At 41.5% G+C, this 20,587-nt stretch overlaps 1 protein-coding gene and 1 long non-coding RNA gene across 10 annotated transcripts in view; both read right to left on the bottom strand.

Annotated features, from left to right (window-relative positions):
* Positions 1-2,850: 2,850 nt before the first annotated feature.
* On the bottom strand, positions 2,851-13,943 carry LOC110344972 (uncharacterized). The gene is made up of 3 exons (XR_002387973.2): positions 10,290-13,943; positions 9,113-9,225; positions 2,851-8,563 (listed from the first exon to the last, which is right to left on the bottom strand). It is a non-coding gene; the product is annotated as an uncharacterized LOC110344972 (long non-coding RNA).
* A 5,699-nt stretch (positions 13,944-19,642) lies between these two features.
* Tbc1d32 (TBC1 domain family member 32) overlaps positions 19,643-20,587 on the bottom strand; it is a 165,056-nt gene continuing 164,111 nt past the window's right edge. For all 9 annotated transcript variants that reach the window (XM_087190189.1, XM_087190193.1, XM_087190192.1 and 6 more), the window contains one exon: positions 19,643-20,585. In XM_087190189.1, the coding sequence (XP_087046315.1) occupies positions 20,466-20,585 (120 nt within the window). In that variant the 3' untranslated portion in view covers positions 19,643-20,465. The remainder of the gene's footprint in view (positions 20,586-20,587) is intronic.

The following is a 20,587-nucleotide window of genomic DNA, read 5'->3' as shown; positions in this document are numbered from 1 at the left end:
GAAAACATAATTAAAAACTTACCAACTGAGAAAAGCCCAGGTCCTGATGGCTTCACTGCTGAATTCTACAAGATATTTAGAGAGGAACTACTGCCACTACTGTTTAAATTCTTCAGTGAAATTGAAAGGGAAGCAATACTCTCAAATTCATTCCTGGAAGCAAGCATCACCTTGATCCCTAAAGCAGAGAAAGACCCAACAGAAGAAGAGAACTATAGGCCAATCTCACTAATGAACACAGATGCAAAAATCCTTAATAAGATACTGGCAAATAGAATGCAGAAGATCATCAAGAAGACCATACACCCTGACCAACTGGGATTCATCCCAGGGATGCAGGGATGGTTCAACATATGCAAATCAATACATGTAATACACTATATCAATAGACCCAAGGACAAAACCACATGATCATCTCAATTGATGCAGAAACGCATTTGACAAAATCCAACACACATTTATCATAAAAACCCTATTAAAAATTAGAATAGACGGTCTCTACCTCAATCTGATAAAAGCCATCTATGAAAAACCAACAGCCAATATCATACTAAATGGTCAAAAACTGAAATCCTTCACATTAAAATCAGGAACAAGACAACTATGTCCACTATCACTACTCCTGATCAATATAGAAAAATGAAAGAAATAAAAGGAATAAAGATAGGAAATGAAGAAGTCAAATTGTCAGTATTTGCAGATGACATGATACTCTACATAGAAGACCCCAAGAATTCCACCAACAGTCTTCTAGACTTAATAACCAAATTCAGTAAAGTAGCTGGATACAAGGTCAACACACAAAAATCAATAGCTTTCCTCTACACAAACAACAGACTCACTGAGATAGAAATAAGGGAAAAAATTCCATTCACAATAGCATCCAAGAAGCTGAAATACATAGGAATCAACCTAACAAAAGAAATCAAAGACCTCTTCTCTGAAAACTATAGCACCCTGAAAAGAGAGATTGAAGATGATATCAGAAAATGGAAAAACATCCCTTGCTCTTGGGTAGGAAGGATCAGTATAGTGAAAATGGCCATACTTCCAAAACTGCTATGTAGATTCAACGCAATCCCAATTGAAATCCCAGCAGCATACTTCATGGACCTTGAGAAAACAGTCCAAAAATTCATTTGGAACAAGAAGAGACCTAGAATAGCAAAAGCAATTCTAGGCAACAGAGACATGGCAGGGGGTATCACAATCCTCAACTTGAAACTATACTACAAAGCTACTGTGACAAAAACAGCATGGTACTGGCAAAGAAACAGACCTGAGGACCAGTGGAACAGATTAGAAGATGCAGAAACAACTCCAGACACACTCACCCACCTCATTTTTGACAAAGGAGCCAAACACCCTCTTTAAGGATAGCCTCTTTAATAAATGGTGCTGGAAAAATTGGTTTTCAACTTGCCAAGGATTAAAACTAGGCCTATATCTCTCACCATGCACTAAACTAAAATAGAAATGGATTAAAGATCTAAATATTAAAATAGAAACACTGAACCAGCTGCAACAGAAGTTAGGTAGAACCCTTGAAGACATCCGTGTAGGAAAAGATTTTATGAACAAAACCTCAGTTGCCCGTGAACTAGCACAAACAATCAACAAGTGGGATCTCTTCTTATTAAAAGGCTTCTGCACAGCCGGAGATTTAGCTCAATGGTTTGGCTGCCTGCTGTGCAAGTGCAAAGACCCGAGTTCAATCCCCGGTGTAAAAAAAAAAAAGGCTTCTACACAGCAAGAGAAACCACCAGCAGTGTGAAGAGACATACCCCAATGTGGGAAAAAAATTTCACCTGCTCTCCCTCAGACAAAGGTCTACTATCTAGAATCTATAAAGAATTTTTAAAAATCAGACCTACCATATTTAAAGACCCAATCCAAAAATGGGCATCTGAAATGAACAGACATTTCTCAGACAAAGAAATAGAAATAGCAAATAAACACATGAAAAACTGTTCAACATCACTGGTCACTTGAGAGGTGCAAATGAAAACAACGCTGAGATTCCACCTCACTCCAGAAAGAATGGCTGCTATCATGAATTCAACCAATAACAAATGCTGGCGGGGCTGTGGGGAAAGAGGAACCCTGCTCCACTGCTGGTGGGAGTGTAGACCGGTGCAACCACTGTGGAAATCAGTATGGAGATACCTCAAAGAACTAGGACTGGAAGTGCCATGTGACCCAGCTATCCCTCTACTGTGCATCTTCCACAAAAAATTAAAAGAATCATACCACAGTGATATATGTGCACCCATGTTCATAGCAGCACAATCTGTAATAGCTAAAACTTCGAAGCAGCCCAGTTGCCCATCACCTGCAGACTGGATAAAGAAAATGTGGGTTTTTTAATAAAATGGAGTACTACTCAGCCATAAAAAATGAGAAATTAGAAACATTTATAGCTAAATGGATGCCCATTGAGGCGATACTCTTAAGTGAAATAAATAGGACACACATGTGTAAATACTGAATAGTTTCTCTGGTGTGAGAAACTGAGAGTGTAAATAAGGACTAACAGGTATAATAGATAATGTGAAATAGGAAGACAAGAGGCAAAAGAGAAGGGGAAGTGGGAGGGGTAGGGGAAAAGAAAGAAGGGAATGGAATTAATGTGAGAAAATGAAAAAATGGAAACAAAGTCTTTGTAAATAGAGAAGGGTGGGATGGTTGAAGGGAGGGCAGGGGAAGGGGGAAAAATAAGAACCAAGAGAGATTACGTAGAGGTGCAAATTTCCAATGATGAATGTCATTATATTGTATATCTCAAATGTACTAACAAAATTAATTTTTAAAAAGCCATAACAACATTGGCAACTTAATTATAAACAACAACAAAAATTAGTAAAAGACTTTAACACACAATTTACAAGTAAGGATATCCAAACAGCCAATAAATATGTTAAAAGATTTCCAACCTCAGCTAGATCCAGAGCAATGAAGCAAAACCCACAGCGAAGCACTGCAGTTGTCGGCAGGAGGGTCTCCCGGCTCAAACTTCCATGGGAGGAGTTCAGGGAAACCCCGTGTGGATACCTGAGCAGGAGGGAAGGGGCAGCTGCGTCCCTAACAAAGGCATGTCAAGGTCTGCCCTCTATGAAAGCCTCAAAAGTCTTTCCCCAAACAGTGCCTGTGCAGGGCACTGGCTTCCTGCATGGTCTGCACGTGGGGCACAGGAGGGACTAAGATCACGTGCTGTGCAGACTCGATCAGCACCCAGTGTTGTCTTCCCAAGGCCAACGTTGATGACGTCGTACCACAGTGACCCGTGCACACCCGTGCTCTGAGCAGCACAGCTCCCAAGAGCTAAATCTTGGAGATGGTACATATGTCCACCAACAGACGCATGTCTAAAGAAAATGTGGTGTGTATGTCCAACGGAGCACTACTTTGCCATAAAGAAGGATAAACCTGAATCGTCTGTAGGAAAGTGGACACACTTTGAGATCATACTATTCAGAGAAATGAATCTGACACACAGCTTGAATAACACCTTGTTTCTCTTAGAGAAACCCAAGGTAAAAATAAGGAGAAAAATAAGAGGTGGATAATAAGAAGTAGGGAGACTGATCATTCTCAAAGGAGAAATGGGTCCCAAGATGGAGAGAGGGGAAGGGAGTGAGGGATAAAGGTGAAAAAAGAGGAATTGAGATGTGTGTGATTGTGAACCTTATGTACCACACACATGCACTAATAAACTAAAATAACATAATTGGCCACCAATATAACCGCCATACTAGACGTCCAACTCAGAGGTGGAGCTGCTGCTTGGGGTTTCTCAAGGTTACAATGCATCTCCGGGATGGTAAAACATCTTAAACCGTTTAAAGAAACTCCCAGTAATATCAGAGACAGGAGGCGTCTCACTGTGACAACACGAGCCAGAATCCATTAAATCCAGGAGCCCGCACCGTTAACGTCAGAAATTACTCCAGGAAGGCTGGTCTGCCCCGTTACAGAAGATAGGGAGAAATCGCTGTTGCTGCTGCCCAGATTTACAGCCCTGAAGCTCATAGGTTGGCTTCCCACTTTCTTCCAACCTAGGTGAGCACGAGGCCGAACTCAGTCTCCAAAAGGAGAAGACGCTGGCTTTACCACAGCGCAGTTCGGGCTGCGCCTGAAGACAAGGCCTCCGAAGACCTTTCCTGCTGGGCTGGCATTTCCAGCTTCTTCAAGCTAAGTTCTGAAAGGTTGAGTTTACATTTTAATTTCATTTTCACTTGCTGGTGTTTCTTTATAAGAAAAGTGTGCTTCTTTTCACTGTACAAATACAAGTCTGTCTGGAGTCATCTGGTGTCACTGTGGGAATTTACATAAGTGAAAAGAAAATCTTGTCAAAACAGAAGTTGAAGATAATTATGCAAACAAATATTAAAAATATGTACTGTTAATAACTCAGCAGTAACGTTTCCAACTGAGCAGAGTTGATTAAACAGAACAAAACATAGTGAACTCAGTGATACAAATACTCGTCAACCAGGTTTTGGTAAATTAACTTTTATAGGGTTTTACTTATTCAAATGCCAATTTCCCCTTCAGATATTAAAGGAAAATAAAAAGCATAATAAAATACTATTTTTCAAATGAAAAACACAGTGGCAACTTGGATACCGCCATGCCTGGCCACGTCATCGCCTTCCCCTACCTGCCGCTCCTGCCCCACGACGGACCACACCTGCTCCTCTTCCTGTGCATCTTTCTGTCATCCGTACCATCCCTCTTTCCAAGCCCCACAATAGAAAATGAGGACAAGGATTCGGTCCACAACAGCTCTGAGGATTGGAGCCGTGAGCCTCAGGAGATCCAAGGCCATGAAGAATTTCCCTGAGAGGCGAAGAGGGGCTGCACTGACAGAAATCAGCCTGAGAGATGAGCCTTCGTGGAAAGGAAGATGAGCCCGAGTGTAAAGCTCCTGCTGGAGCGGCCGTCAGGTGTGGAAGAGGTGAAGCAAGCCAGGCTGACTTTATGAAAACTGGGAATGTTAAGGGCCAAGCTTCAACCTGGGCCGGGCTGGGCTGGAGCGAGCAGGTGAGCACAGTGTGAGACCCGCGTGGGAAACACTCCCAGGTGGATGCCCAGAGAGGACCCATCAACCTGGCCACATGGAGACCCGCGAGCCCAGCTGCTGTCCTGGAAATGCTCAGTGCCCTAAATTCCCGCTCCCCCTACTTCTCCCAGCTCTTCCCAGGCACCCGCCAAATCCACTTCTGGCTTCCCTGTCACTTGGTCGCCTGGGCCTGTGGCAGCACAGCCAATTCGAGCTCCTCTCCCCAGGGTCCTAGCTCCTCGGTGCTGTGGTGTCACCATGCCTGTGTGGTCTCATCCCTGGGAGCCATGGCTCCTCGTTCCGCAGCACAGAAACTTCTGTGAGACCCACCTTAGATGCTGTCGCCAGCCGCAGATGGAAGTCCGGCTGCACCCGCGGTCCCAGTGTCAGGTGTGCTGTGTGTCACACCCTGCCTCTTGTCCGGACTCGGCGGCCCTTGCCTTGTCCCCCAAGATGACTGAACTGGAGCAGTGTTTCACCCGCCCCTGCCCTTTGCAAGCACTCGTGTATTCCGTGGGTGTAAAGTTGCTAGACGCCTAGTGACTCAACGATGACTCCAGCCCCTTCTTTTTAGTCACACTCACTCACTCAGCTTAACCTCGGACTCCTTCTGGGTCCACCGGCCCCATTTATCTACTGTCTTCACTGTGTTCCAAGGGTCAGGATCTGTCAGGTTCAGTTCATCTTTCAACACATCTCACTGGTTTGAAGATCACTCAGTTAACACAGGAACTGATACAGCTTGAAAATGTGTAAGACTCTCTAACAAATAAGCTAAAAATGCCTCAGTCCTGCAGGTTCTGTTTCTTGACTGGTCCCCCATCACTCTTCCCCTGTATCTTTTCCGTGTGTGTCTTTCCCTGCACATCTGAATCACTCCACCTTCCATCACATTCAGATGAACAATCTAGTTTTTGTTTTTTCATTTCCTTACGCTCATATAACAATTTGCTGATACACACAGATATGCATGCTGGTTTTATTTAACACAAACCAGTTCCATACAGGTGGTTATTGCATCCAAGAGCACCTCATGGAAATCCTTCAGGTTAGTGGATGCAGCTGTAAGAAATTCACTTTTGCAGATGCCCCGACTTGTCCGTGCTTCTTTGGTGATCATGGCTCTATCCAATCTCACCCCATCAGGAACAGTCCCAGCATAATCATCCTGCACTGACATCCTCCACTCGAGTGTGCTATCCCTGTGGACATCGCCCCCTAGGAGAGGGACTGTGAGTCTGGAGGTCATGAATTCCACATTTCAGTGGCTGTTGCCGATTGCTCTCCAGCGCTCTCTCTGCCCGCCGTATGTACACGTGTGCTTTTACACACACAAACACTGCTCTGAATTTAAATCTCAATCTTAGTAAATTTCAATATCTAACAATTTAAAGGGTCATCACTGATAGTACTATTTTTCATTAAGAACTAGTCAAATTTTATAAACCCAAGCATTATAGCCTCTCTTAATTTTCTGGCTTTGCCTATACTAACAATTTCACCACTGAGTAAAACAAAGCAAAATAACCTACACAGATGGTCTCTCCTACTACCTTCCTGAGCAACTGATATGCTCAACTCTACTAACTGCCAAGTCACTGTAATAGTTTTGAGTCTTGTCTTGCAGAATTAGTTCTCCTCCCTACCTTTATGTGTTAGAAATGGTTTTATTGCTGAAGTGTTGTTTAAAATGAAACTTTAAAGAAAATGGGAATATGATAAAGCTGCCTCATCACCTTCTGGGCATAAAGGATTCTTAGAGGCAGTGTGCTTCCCTGTAGTATCCACCCAAAAGCAAACCATTTAAGAACAGCTAATACCTGCACTAATACCTCGGTATCATTTTCCAAGTATGACATATCCATTAAGTGCTGGTTGACTATAAACATTCAGAAGGATCTCAGATTGGTTTCATTAATGTACATGTATAAAAAGAGTAGATGCAAGCTGCCATGGTCTCACAAATATCTTGAAAGAATGATCTCCTACTTACACTGAAACATCCATCAGTTTACGCAAGGCTTTGTTTAGTTTTGCTTTGCTCTGCAGAGTGAGGTATTGCCCCAAGGGCACGGGGGTGCTGCGCTGCAGCCCAGCCCTTCAGCAGTTTGCCTGATGGCGTGTGGGGTCCAGCCTGACATGAGCACTGCCATCTTGGCTGCACCTCACCAGGCCCAGGGACTGTGGCTAACACGTCCACCCCTGTAGACAGGCACAGCCATTAAGTCAGTCAGCCAGACTTTCCCTGCCGAGCACTGATGCCTGCATGCTTCCTCAACCAGGGCTGTGACCCCACAGTGGGTTCTGAATCAGCCTAGAAACACTGCAGCAGGCTGCAGATCACCTTTCTCTAGCTTGGCTTCTCTCTCCTTCAGGGGCGAGGGTCTGCTGCTTCTGCCCTGGGACTGCATTTGGCCTCCTCTGCGGTCTGTTGGCACCTCCTGCCGTCCGTGCTGGCTCTTATGCACTGTTTCCCTGACACACGGCACAGTGAAAATGTCACTTCCGGAGCATTGCACCTTCCCTCCTCTCTCGCCAAGAGTCCTTGCACCGAGGAGGAGAAAGACAGTCCTAGTCCGTGTCTAGGATGCCCAAAGGCCCTGCTGGCTTCCACCCTCACTCAGGGTCTGGAATCACCAGGGGGATCTGGTCCAGGGATGACCCGACATGCTCTGCCTGGGAATGATGCTTCGGGGCCACAGCTCGGCGTGCTGGAGCCCAGTTAGACGCCAGCAGATCGGTCACCTGCATGTTGCCCCAGAGATTCATCTGTGCACTGAAATGAAAGGGTGAGCTGCCCCCGGTACCGTGACAAGAACACGCATTTACTGACTTTCTGTCCCGATGTTCAACACTGCCCTGTGCAAGATGACTGACGTTGAAGGGTGATGGCAGTTAGCCAGGGCTCTGGTCAGTGGAAACTAGACGGGAGTGTGAGGCCAGACAGGACCAGGTGGGAAAGCAGTGGCCAGTGCAGAGCAGGTGTCAGGTGGGGGGAGAGGTGCCGGGCTCGCTGACCACAGAGAACAGCTTCATCCAGGGCGGGGCTGAAGCTGCCTCTCGGGCCCGCTCACAGTGCAAAAGCATCACTGCCTTCCAAGGCCACAGCTTTTCCTCCGTGCTCTACAGCCGCTTGGTCACAACCCAGAGAATTCCGTACAGTGCCCCATTTAGCTTTGTTCCCGTTAAGCACTCATAAGCTTAATTACTAAATATTCTTTGAGAAACACAGCTTGAAATAATTGCTTCATTAGAGAAATTTAGCAGTGCTCATTCTCTTGAATAGGTTCTTATTCCAGAGTTGCTGAAGGTTTTGTGTCCTTTTATTCTGAGTGCAAACCTCTTCACCTCCACATCTTTTACAGAACTGCATTTCAAATACCATTTAAGGGGAGACTTTTTAAATCCTGCATGAAGTCATTTTGAAGAATGGTCCACTTTAGCATAAACCACAGCTTGCGAAGTTCCAGCGGTGTGTATTGTTGGCAAAGATGCTAGGGTCTATGAAAAAAGAATACAAAGTTGATTTTAAAGAAATTGATTTTGAGCATAGTAATTCACTCATCATAAATACTATTATTTAACAGCATTTATAAAAAAAAATAAAGAAAATCCATTCACCAGAAATTCCATTGAACAGAAGGATTTTAAATGAAGCAAGTTAGGGCTAGAATTAGTTGCTGGGATTTAAGTTTCAAGATAACTTGGGTCGTGTTACTCTTCTGCTGAGAAATCATCAGGAATCACTGGAAGCTCTCAGGAGACTGAGTGGTGGACGCATCCAGTGCATCATCTGGCATCTTCCCCAAGCCCCTCCTGGGCCGCGCTGCATTCCACCCTCCTCCAGTCTCACACCCTCCACTCCTACATCTCGTGTGCACCTTGCTGTTTCGCTTTATTTCTGTCCCTCCCTCCTGTCCCTCACGGTCACACAGCTCCAGGCAATGTCGCCTTCCGCTGAGTTTTCCTATCAGCAGTTACGCTTGAGAGACCTCAGGATTTACCACCAGAAGCCTGCATTTGTTCTTCCATCACACACACTCTTCTCACCATAAAGTAAAGGCATAAACTCTTTGGAGGCATAAACTATCTTGTGTTTGATGTCTTAACAGAGTAGACTTCTCTATACTTCTGGATTAAATGTGTTTGATTGCCAGGGAATCCTATAAAATAGAAGATAAATATATGTAATCTCCATGTGATGCATATATATGAGTTTAAATATTGATCACTGATTCTGTTGTATTATTAAGAACATCAATAGGGAATTTAAAATTATCACTCAGCATGAACACAGTTATGTCCAAACATAAAGATTAAACTTCAGTGCATGAAAAACACTGGACACACACACACACACACACACACACACACACACGTTCACACATTGAGAGACTGTGCCCGGGTGGCAGAGTTGCTGCAGATATATAACACATATCCAAGAACGTACTCTCTTAACAATAAGTTACCATGTAAAGGTGCAGGGTATTTTTGATAATTTTATGGGGGTTACACTAGTTCTTCAATGTTGCTAAATCAGGCATATGCTGTGTGCTCAGTATCCATGGCTTCTATTTCCTCTCTGGTTGTTGCATGCAGGTGTCTGGGGGTGAATTAGGTTCTCTGAAGTCCTGGTGAGCTCAGCAGGTGCTGCTCAGGTGTGCCTGAGCCCTGGCCCAGCTCACCTCCCTAGGTTGGGGCCATCGCCTCGGTGATGTGGAGTTTGGGTGAAGGAGCAGACGAGCCCAAAGTCTGCAAGAAGAACTCAATGTTTCCACAAGATCTATGTAAATAACAATGATATATTCCTCTAGAACAAGTTGATGGTAACAAAAGAATGGGGGCATCTTGAATCTTAGGCTGCACTGGCTGCATCTGTTCTTGTACAATGTGGCTTTCTTAGCCCAATAAATCAGTCCATCCTTGCTAAATAAATCAGTAACTTGATCTTAGGGGTGTGTGTGTGTGTAGTTTTCCTGCCAATCATTAGCACGACTGAAATATTTCCATCAGTTCTTTTTCTGATTTCCATTAATTTGCTACTCAGCAATAAGTTTACATTCTTTATACCAAAGCTTGAGATTTTTCAGCCTACAAATGAATCTAAGTGTCAAAAGGAAAAAAAATTGATATATGCTGAAAGTTAACATATAGGATATTCAAAATACATTAATTTCCATCAAATTGGAGTTTGCTCAAAAGACAAATACCCTGATGGGATACTTACAGGTCTCAGCTTTCATCTGCAGAAACAAGGTTTCCTTGACAGCACATGAACCTGCTAAACAAGTAGCATCTATCATGGTCTCGAACTTGGGAATGGGAAAAATGTATCAGTAAAACTTTCTTAGCTGAATCTGTGCTAGACAGCCATGCCTTGGCGCACCTGGACTCACAGTGTGAAACAGGATGGTGACTGGGATCATGACCATCTGGGCTCATCTGAAATCATTCGGAAGAGACAGAAACAGCACTGGTATTTAGCCCACCTCAGCCACCTCCTGTGAGAACTCTTTCTTTGTGCACTCACAGCCTGGATTGGTAAAGAGGCTCTGTTTGTCGAAGTTGTACGGACTCAGGTCTAAGGTACCCAGGAAAGGGGAAAGAGCTCATGGAGCAGGCACTGTGCTCTCTGTCGTTGGCCTGCCTCAGCACCAGTTAAACTGATTATAGGACTGTGGTGTGTTAGTCCAGGAAACCGTTAGAGCCCACTGGAACTGTGGTTAATTATATTTGGTGTTGTACAAGAAAGATACTTTAAAGATGCTCAAGGAATGAACTCTGGCATTTTAGGAAAGGGCTAAAAATATAAATGTGTCATTCAATAAAGAACAGCTTACACATTCTGATGATAGATCAATGTTGAAATCCAGGACTAGATGGTCAAACTCCAACAGCCAACACTTTAATAACTGTCTCCCCCAATGTATCTCAAACTCACTCTATTAGCAAACATGACAGTCCAATTATTTCCATAGCACTTAGCATTTCATGGTGGCCCACTGCCAACGGCAGAATATATGGTGGGAAACCTGCCAAAGAAGTTAACTGATTTTGAAAGCTAAAGTACAGCTAGTGCTAAAAATTAGGGTTTATATGAGACAAACTCCCCTGATCCTGTTTAAACTCATCAGATAAGTAAATACGTTGGCACGTACTTCAGTAATAGCTCTTCTTCTTTATATTCTACAGGGAAGAAATGACATAGGTAAGTCAGTTTTGCTACACAGAATATGTTAGTAAAATTTTATGTCACATAAAAAGAAACATTTGTTTCATTTATCACTAGAGAAGAAAACACAAGGAAAAATATATTGTTAATCCATCCTATAGTGAGCGGCTCAATATCACTCAATCTAGGGATTAAAACTATCACCATTCAAAGCAGGAAAAAACATGAATAAGTTAGATAAACTACAGAAGTATGTGTCTGACTGTGGATTGCCCAGGAGTTTATTTTCGGCCATTTCATAACAAGTAAGAAAAACAATGAAAAATGTGATCTGACTCCTGGAAAAGTCCGGCGAGTTTAGAGCACACCTAAAAGCACCTGCCTCACAGGAGGATCTGATGAAGGTCTGCCGAGTGCTGAATGAACAGATGGCACAGTGGAAAGTGGACTGAATTTCAAGTCAAGAGAGCTGAGTTCTAGGACTTTTGTCCCACTTGCCACCCAACAGCAAGTCACCCCAGGAGCTATAATTGATAGAGTATCCACAAACAATCACTATACACAAATGCATTACCTCACAGCCTTGGGAGCAGGTACCGCTGTAACACTCATTGTATCAGCAAGAAAACGAAGACCCAAACATTCAAGTAACTTGCAGATGGCAGGCTGGACTCCTGCACCAGTGGGGTGGTCCCCAAGCTTGCAGTCCCACCAGTGCACTGCTTGCTCTGTGAGTTCTTTGGGGATATCTTCATTCTCTGAGTCATAGCTTCATTGTTAGTTAACCGAAGTCTAGGGCTAGGTGTCCTCCCCCGGTCCCCTGTTAGTCTAAAAAGGTTACTCTACCTAAGGCAAATTTGCATTTCTATGCATAATTAGCATTCTAGACCAGATGTTGGCAACTCTTCCTAAAAGGGCAGACAAGGAATGCTGTGGGTTGTGCAAGCCATTCCATCTCTGTCATGACCACTCTGCCACTATAGCATGAAAGTGGCCGTAGAGGAAACAGACCCATGTAGGCACTGTGCTCCAATAAAACTTTATTTGTGAAAAAAGTTCAAGGGATGGATTTGAGCAGTGGGCTAAAGTTTGCTGACCTGTGTCCGGACTATAAGCTGCAATAAAGGTGTAGTTAGGCTGGGTTTACGAAGAAAAAATTTATCAACATCCAGCAACATTGTGCTAGGAGAGTCCTTAAAACATCAGATGTCCGGTCATTTGTTTGCAACTGGATCATTCACGGTTTCTAGAAAGAGAGACTAAACAGATTCAAACGCCAAAGTAATCGCTTTGACAGTTTTTATCAATACAAGTTAGGCACACATTTGCACATACGCCATACTCCAAAATGCTCACATCTGATTTCCAAATCATTCCTAGGTTTCTAGGCTGGTCACACAACCCCGCAGATTCATGTCGTGGTCAAAATAACGCTGGCCTATAGCAGGGCACACAGTAGACACACACATTTCCACAGAGGGAGCTGCTCTTATGTGTACACGTGAGTTACACATTTTGCTAAAGAGAATTTAGTGGCTATCATTGCCATTTGAAATTCATCCCACATTGAAGAGGAAGAAACCACATTTATACCAGTATCACAGGTCACTTCTTCCTAAGTGACTTGTCTCAACCTTTGCTTCAGCTATATGTGATATTTCAAAAAATTTGATAATTCATTTAGGAAATGAATACTGATACTGTTTCTAGTACTAAGCTAGAATTTCTGAGTAGGAATCAATTTTGCCCCTGTTCTTAAGCAGCTCATATTTAATATCTCAGATGTGACCTTCTAAAGAAAAGTGCTAATTGGGGGCCCAGGGGCCTGAGTTCGATCCCCCGTACTGGAAAGAAAAGTGCTAATGATACATTTGCTTATTAATAATGCTGGCATTAAATGGCAGTAAGCATGTTACAACACAGTTCAAAAGTAGACTTAAGAAACTGCATGAGCTGAGCATGGTGGTACCTGCCTGTAATCCCAGCAACACAGGGCACTAAGGCAGGAGGATTTAAAGCTTGAGTTCATTTGAGGCAGCTTGGCAAGACCTTGTTTCAAAATAAGAAAAATAAAAGGGATTGGGGGTGTGTGATTCAGTGGTAATGTCTTGTACAGCATGTGCAAGGCCCTGGGTCCAATCCTAGTAATATAAAAGAAAAAGTAAAAGAGAAAGAGAAAAAAAAAAAGAAGGGAAAAATGTACGTGGAACTATAAACTTAGTTATCAATGGAATGTTAAGGAATCTGTTACTATGTAAGAGAAAGGAGAGAATATTTTGGATTGGAGTGACCCAGTGACATTTCTGATTTTCTTGGTTTAAAAGTTCTATTATAAACATAATATGCTGTGATATTAGTTGAAAACAGACTATGATAATTAAATATGTACAATGTAAACCTGAAATCAATACTAAAAAAAAAAATAAGTAATAAACCAACTAAGAACATAATATGGAAAACAATGAAAACAGTCCATTAATATAGAAAGATAACAATAAAAAATAAAAGACAAAAAAGCAGTTGGGAAAAGTAGAAAACAAGAAGATAAATGTAAATTTCAACCCAAATACAATAATAATTACAATAAATGTAAATGATCTAAAATCCCAATTAGAAGGTATGATATGACAGATTTGGGGGAAAAGACTCAACCCTATGCTGTCTACATCAACAGTACTTTAAATATAAAGATGTATAAGGTTAAATGTGGATTAACAGGGCCAGGGATTTAGCTCAGTGGTTCTGCTGTCTGCCTCGCAAGCACAAGGACCTGAGTTCGATCTCCAGTACCAAAAAAAAAAAAAAAAAAGAAGAAGAAGAAGAACCTAGAGTGGTTAAATTAATAGTAAACAAATTTGACTTCAGAACAAAGAACATTACTAGATATAATGCTGTCAATACATCAGGAAGATATACAATTATAAAATGTTTATACATATGATAACTGAGCTTCAAAATACATGAAGCAAATGCCAATAAACTTTAAAAAGACAAATCTACAATCTTATCTTCAACATTATTGTCACAGTCATTGACAAAATAAGTAGCCAGAAAGATCATTAAAGAGACATAAGCCAATATCAAATTGAGATATGTAGACCACTTTATAAAAAAATAACAGAATATGCAGTCTGTTTAAGTGTACATGAAACATTAACCAAAATATAAAAACTAGAAAAATAAGCTACAGGTGAATATTCTGACCACTGAAAATTCTTAAAAATTTAATAATCAAATCTGCCATGTGAAAATGGTAAAATATCATGAGAAAGAATAGGAATGTAACTTTGGTCAAGCATTCAAAGCTCAATGTAAATCAATATATAGATTAGGACAGGAGATCATGTGATCATTTTGATATAAAAGCATTCAATGAAATCATTTTCTCATGAAAAACTACTTCTGAAAAAACTGACAAAACCAGAATGGCATATTCCTTAACCTGATTACAGAGCCATGAGAAATCTACACCTAACTTAATCATTAATGAAATTCTTTCATTGTGATGAATTTGTCAAGTTATCTTTGTAGCATTTATCCCTTTTTGATAAAGTCAGCTTTAGTCAAGTGAAATTCCCACAATTTTAAGCACATATTCAAGGTGCTTTTATTTTTATTTTTATTTTTTTTTAAGATTTTTTTTTGGGGGGGTATCGGGGATCAAACTTGGGACCTTGTGCTTGCAAGGCAGGCGCCGGAACCACTGAGCTAAATCCCCAGCCCCAATAGTTCAGGTTCACTTTTTTTTTTTTCTTTTGTCATGTGGGGGATCGAACTCGGGACTCAAGGTGCTTTTAAATGGTCATCACGTGACCATCATTGCACTTGGGATGCAGAAATCCCTCTGCTCCCTGCAGTTCCCCCCATTTGCACCACCTGGGGCCTGCAAGCCAAGAATATTCTCTGGATAGATTTTCTTTTCCAGGAATTTCATGTAAATGGAACCATTAGGGATGCACTGTTTTTGAGTCTTGCTTATTTCCTCCCTCACAATGCTTTTCAGTTTCAGCCATGATTTTGGATGTACCAGCAACTGCCTACTTTTTATAGCTGAGTTGTAATCTACTTTATGGTTGAATGACAATTTGTTTAAACATTCATCAGCTAGAAGAAATTTGGAGTCATTTCCAGATTGGGGCTATTATGAGTAACTACTGTTCACGTGTAAGTCTTTTGATGGAAGTGTATTTTCTTTGGGGGCTATACCTAGAAACTGAGTCATATCATTGGGTGTGTTTTTAACTTCTTTACAAAACTCCAAATTTGCCTTTGTATTTCTACGAGGCTCCAACTGCTCCCCTCCTTTATGTCCCTTGCAACAACGTTTTCACTGAGATTCATGTTATGGGTTTTAACCATTTTAGTGAGCAGGGGTTAGCTCCTTGCAGTGTTGTGCCCAAAAAGAATGGTGATGAGTAATATTTTATGTGAGATAGCAAAAAGCTGTGTATTTTCTTTGGTAATGTGTTTGTTTAAATAATTTGCCTATTGAGCTGGGGATGTAGCTCAGTGGTAGAATTCTTGAGTGGCATGCCTGAGGCTCTCGGTTTGTTCCTCAGCAACACACACACACACACAGAAGGAAGGAAGAGAAAGAAAAGAGGGGAAGGAAGGGAGGATGGAGGGATGGAATTTTACCTATAATTGGGTTGGTTGTTCTCTTATTAATGAGTGGTTAGAAACTTTATGAAATCTGAATACAAGGCCTTTTAGTAGATGCGGTATGTTTTACAAATCTATGTTCTTGTGGCTTTTCATTTCAGAGTATATTTTAACGAATATAAAAAGTTAGCAATATTTTCTTTTACGGTTTGTAGCTTGTTTGGTATGAAATGTTTGCCTAAACAAAGCCTTGAAAAAATTAGATGGGTGATTTAAAATAGGTATGTTAAAACAAGCGCATAACACTGCCTTTGATTTCCATTTACTTTTCATTTTTATTTTTTATTTCCATTTACTTTTGCATTTTAAGGTTTCCTGTCAATATTTTCTTTCCTCACTAATCTATGAAAACTTTGGCTCATTTTGAAGCTATCCAAAGAACTTCTTGCCAAAATGTAATGTCAAAAATGATGTTTCTACTGAGACCTTTGAATATTCCTTCCTCTGATGACTCATCCGCTGCTTCCCCAGCTGTTCACTGCCACAGTAATCCCCTTCTAGAAATCTCAATTTTAAGCACTGCACTTAATAACTCTGAGGTCTCACGGTGTCTCCTTTCTCTCGAGTACTCGAATCCGATACCCTCCCCCATAGGGGACCCTGTCATCACAGTCCTAGTGACCTTCACTGTCATTGATCCTCTCGTCTCCACTTCCCGTATTTTACACTTTTATTTTTTATTGGTATATGCTTGCAATATGTAACTACACTCATCTTAGGGAACGGCACATACACTTACCGCATCTTAATCATTTTTATTTCCCTTTCCCCTCCTGGCCCTTCTCATCCCCACAGAGTCTACCTTCCCGTTTCCTACTGTTTCTTTTATTCTGCTCTTTAAATTTTTTGTATTTTGCTTTTCTCATATAAGAGAAACCATGTGGTATTTAACCTTCTGTGTTTGATTTATTTTACTTAGTGTTGTGGTCTCAAGATGCATTCATTTTCTTACAAATAACTCAAATTATCCTTCTCTATGGCTGAGTAGTACTTTCCCAAATTTAGTTATTATAAATGGTGCTGCTATAAACATGGGTAGGCATGTGCTGTGCTGCAGTAATATAATGTTTTTAACTCCTTCACGAGATACCTAGAAGGAATTTCTGTTTTCAGTGTTTTGAGGAATCTCCGTACTGATCCCACATGGTTGAACTAGTTTACATTCCCACCCACGAGGCAGAAGGGCTCCTTTCCCCAGCTTGCCAGCATTTGTGTTTTGGAGCTCCTGATGATGGCCATTCTTACTGGAGTAAGACGGAGTCTCAGTGTTGTTTTGAGTTGAATTGCTCCAATGGCTAAAGAAGCTGAACATTTTTTCATGTACTTAACTGGCCATTTCTACTACTTCTGAGAAACGTCTACTCATTTCACTTGTTTTTTGATCAAATCTTTTATTTGGAGGAATCTAATTTTTTAACTCTTTATATATTCTCGATATCAGTCCTTTATCTGAGTATTTGGCAAAAATTTTTCCCATTCTGTAGGTTGTATCTTTACTGATTTTTTTTTTTTTTTTTTTGCTTTGCAGAAATTTGCATTGATCCCATTTGTTGATTCTTGGTGTGAGTCTTTGTGTAACTGGGTTTGTGTTCAGAAAACCCTTGCTTACATGTTCAAGTTTTACCTACTTCAGCTTCTGTCAGATTTAATGCCTCTGTGTTTATGTCCAGCTCTTTGAGCCATTCTGATTTTATTTCAATACAGGGTGAGAGATCAGTGTCACAGCACCAAATCCCTCTGCTTTCCCTGGTGAGTGTTCTCCCGAAGCTGAGCCAAAATCCGGGTTAAAAGCCCGGGAAACGGGAGTGGAGAGAAACCACTGCCTTACTCAGTCATCTCTGACCACTGGGTCACAACGGTGCTGTCTTTTCCCAGCCCTCTCCACGCACTGCTTTCTTTGTCAGCTCCTTCTCACACTCATCTCCCGGTAACTAGCACAGGCTCCCGTCCTCCCAGCTGATGGCCTTTCTGATTGGGGGCTGAAGGCAACCACAGCTTCCACAGTGCCGCGCATCTGTGCTCATTTACTCCGGCTCCCAGAAAGGTTGCTGCTACCACTCTTACCGCGTCCCGTCCCTCTATCCTCCAACTACCCAGGATGTTCACTCCTCTCAGCCCCACCATCGGCTCCCCTCTCCATGATACCATTTCCACCAAAGAGCAAACGTGCTTCCATTCCCGTCCTGAACAGCAACAACAAAAATCCTGGAGAAGTGTCTCTGATCTCATGTTCTGCCAGCTACCACCCCTGTTCTCTTCCTCTCACAGGAAGAACCCTAGCAAGAGCGGCATTCAGTCTTTCGCTTAGCATCATTTAAACCCAGTCCAACGGCTGCCCTTAGCACTGCATCAGAACTTGGCAAGGTCACCAAATTTGGAAGTCGATTCTCTTGTCATCCTTGTATTTCCATGCTTTAAAAGTGACACATCTTCCCATGAGGACAGTGAACTCTTTGAGTGGAAGGGGTATGTCTCATGTCTCAATACCTCACTATTTCAACATCAAAAACAATTTTGTATGTGTAGCCCTTAAAATGTTTGCTTGATGAACAACCACAGCAATTTCTTAAATATCTGGAAATTAAAAAATCAAACAGGAGCACAGTACTGTGTACTAATCGTAAATGTATGCAGAGCCCTCCAGGGAGTTTCGATGCAGCTCTTCTCCACTTGCCTTACCTTCAGAGAGGCCTTAGCCATGGAAGATCAGGAGACCTGATTACAAGCACAGCTGTTCTCTCAGATGCTGGAGGTGGAGCCTGGGGCCTTGTACATTCGGGCCGAGGGCTCCTCCGCTGATACACACTCCCAAACCCCAAGCAGGAAATTTTGAGAGCAATATTCAAAGATTTAGAAATGAGTATTTTCACAAATTTGTTTCCACTGTATCATAAAATATAATTTGTAATTGAATGCTGTAATGCATGTGCTATCGCTTTGCAAATGACAAATAAATTGTCTTAAAGATTTTAATTTTTTTTTAAAAAAGCAGCAAAACAGAGTATTCTTATTCTGAAGGACATCCTTAAGTACAAAAACAACTCATAATGGTGGTTACACAAACTACTGCATTTTATATTTTCTTCTACTAAATGCTAAGTTCTTGTTCATGAGACATTTCTAATCTAGCAAATGAGAAGAAAGCTTTCTGGCTCCGGTCGAAGTCGCTTTTTTCAAAATTAAATTGTTACCATCTAGACCTCAGTTTCCAATCACGGTCACCAGTGACAGAAAATTAAATTACAGTTCCTTCTCCATTTCTATTTCCAGTAACTCGGGTCACAGAGGATGAGAAGAATCGGAGCTATAAACAGGAATTAGAGGTTTCACGGAGCAGCTTTTCGCAGTGGTTGGGGGAAGACAAAGCTCGGTGCTTCGGGTCACCTAGGACTCTCATCTGACTTCCAGCAGTGGAGCGAGTGTTCATGTGTCCAACTAACTTGCTCAGTTTACTTCCTTGACTTTCCAATACTTTTATGAACAACATTACTGCAAATCTGCTGTTGGCATTTACACTATAAAACTCGACTTTGGAAGGCTGATATTGCAATAGCCTGAATCTCACACAACTGAAAACTGTATAGGACCAGGTGTTTCACATGCTAAAAGGGAAGAATAAGTTTGTGGATGGTTCATTTTTGAAATAAGCACTAGTTTCAGAATGGTTTTAATGGTCAAATTACATTTAGATATGAACAAAGAATTCAGAATGACCTCTTTCATTTAAAAAAAAACTTCAAAAGAAGTTGGTGACTAATAATAATTCAATTTATTTGTGTACTGCCTTTCACAGAAGAAATGTGACAGTTATGAAAAAAAGACCGTCACATACAGTATTAATCTTACCAGCACAGTGTTAGTCATTTAAAAGAATTCAGAACTGTATGTTCCTTAATGTTTTCAGGTTCGGCACAAATCAAATCTACAACTAAGGAAATACACAACAAATATTAGAATGCTTAACAGTATGAAATAACCACTCTATCTTTTAAACAAACCATATAAAGATGACATTTCAAATAAAAAAGTACAAATTGATACAGGTATCAAAAGCATCTCCTAGAAAAACAATTATGTATGGGGACAATAGTTTTTCTGCCATTTGCCAGGAAAAATATCATTTATTCTTCCACACGTAAAATAAGCAGTTGTTCTCTTGAACACAAAGAGATACAAGTACTGGAGAAACAATTTTTTTCTTCTATGGATTCTCAATAAAACAATTATTTACACTATTACCACTTCTTCCCAAACCATTGAAAACTCAATCATCTGGTGAAGATGACAATGTACGGTGAGCTGACACTGAGTCTGAGACAAAATCCCAGGTACAAGTCAGCCAGGTGTGAGTGTAAAGCCTTCCAGGACGAGGGCCTCACCAGAAGGGATTCGTTGCATAAATCAGGCTAGTACCAGCTTGAATATGTTACTATGTTCAAGACCTCTGGGTATTGATTTACAGCATGTCTTCACAAAGCATACGTTGTTACACATGCAGACATAAAATAAACAAGTCCTTTGTTTCCTTTAAAAATGACTAAACCCCAGGATTAAACTGCACCTCGAGACCTACGCGGCCTGCTCTCTGATGGCCCGCATGTCCCTCAGCAGCGCGGGTCGGTAGTTGCGCTCCAACATTTCCATGTATTCAAAATGATCGCTCACTCGAAACCCACGCAGCGCTTCTTCCT

The sequence above is a fragment of the Heterocephalus glaber genome, unplaced genomic scaffold, assembly GCF_053883595.1.
Source record: "Heterocephalus glaber isolate CG9 unplaced genomic scaffold, H.glaber_assembly_v1.0 deba00001550, whole genome shotgun sequence".
NCBI lineage: Eukaryota > Metazoa > Chordata > Mammalia > Rodentia > Bathyergidae > Heterocephalus > Heterocephalus glaber.
The sequence above is the reverse complement of the archived record's forward strand: the minus strand, read 5'-3'. Positions and strand labels throughout refer to the sequence as shown.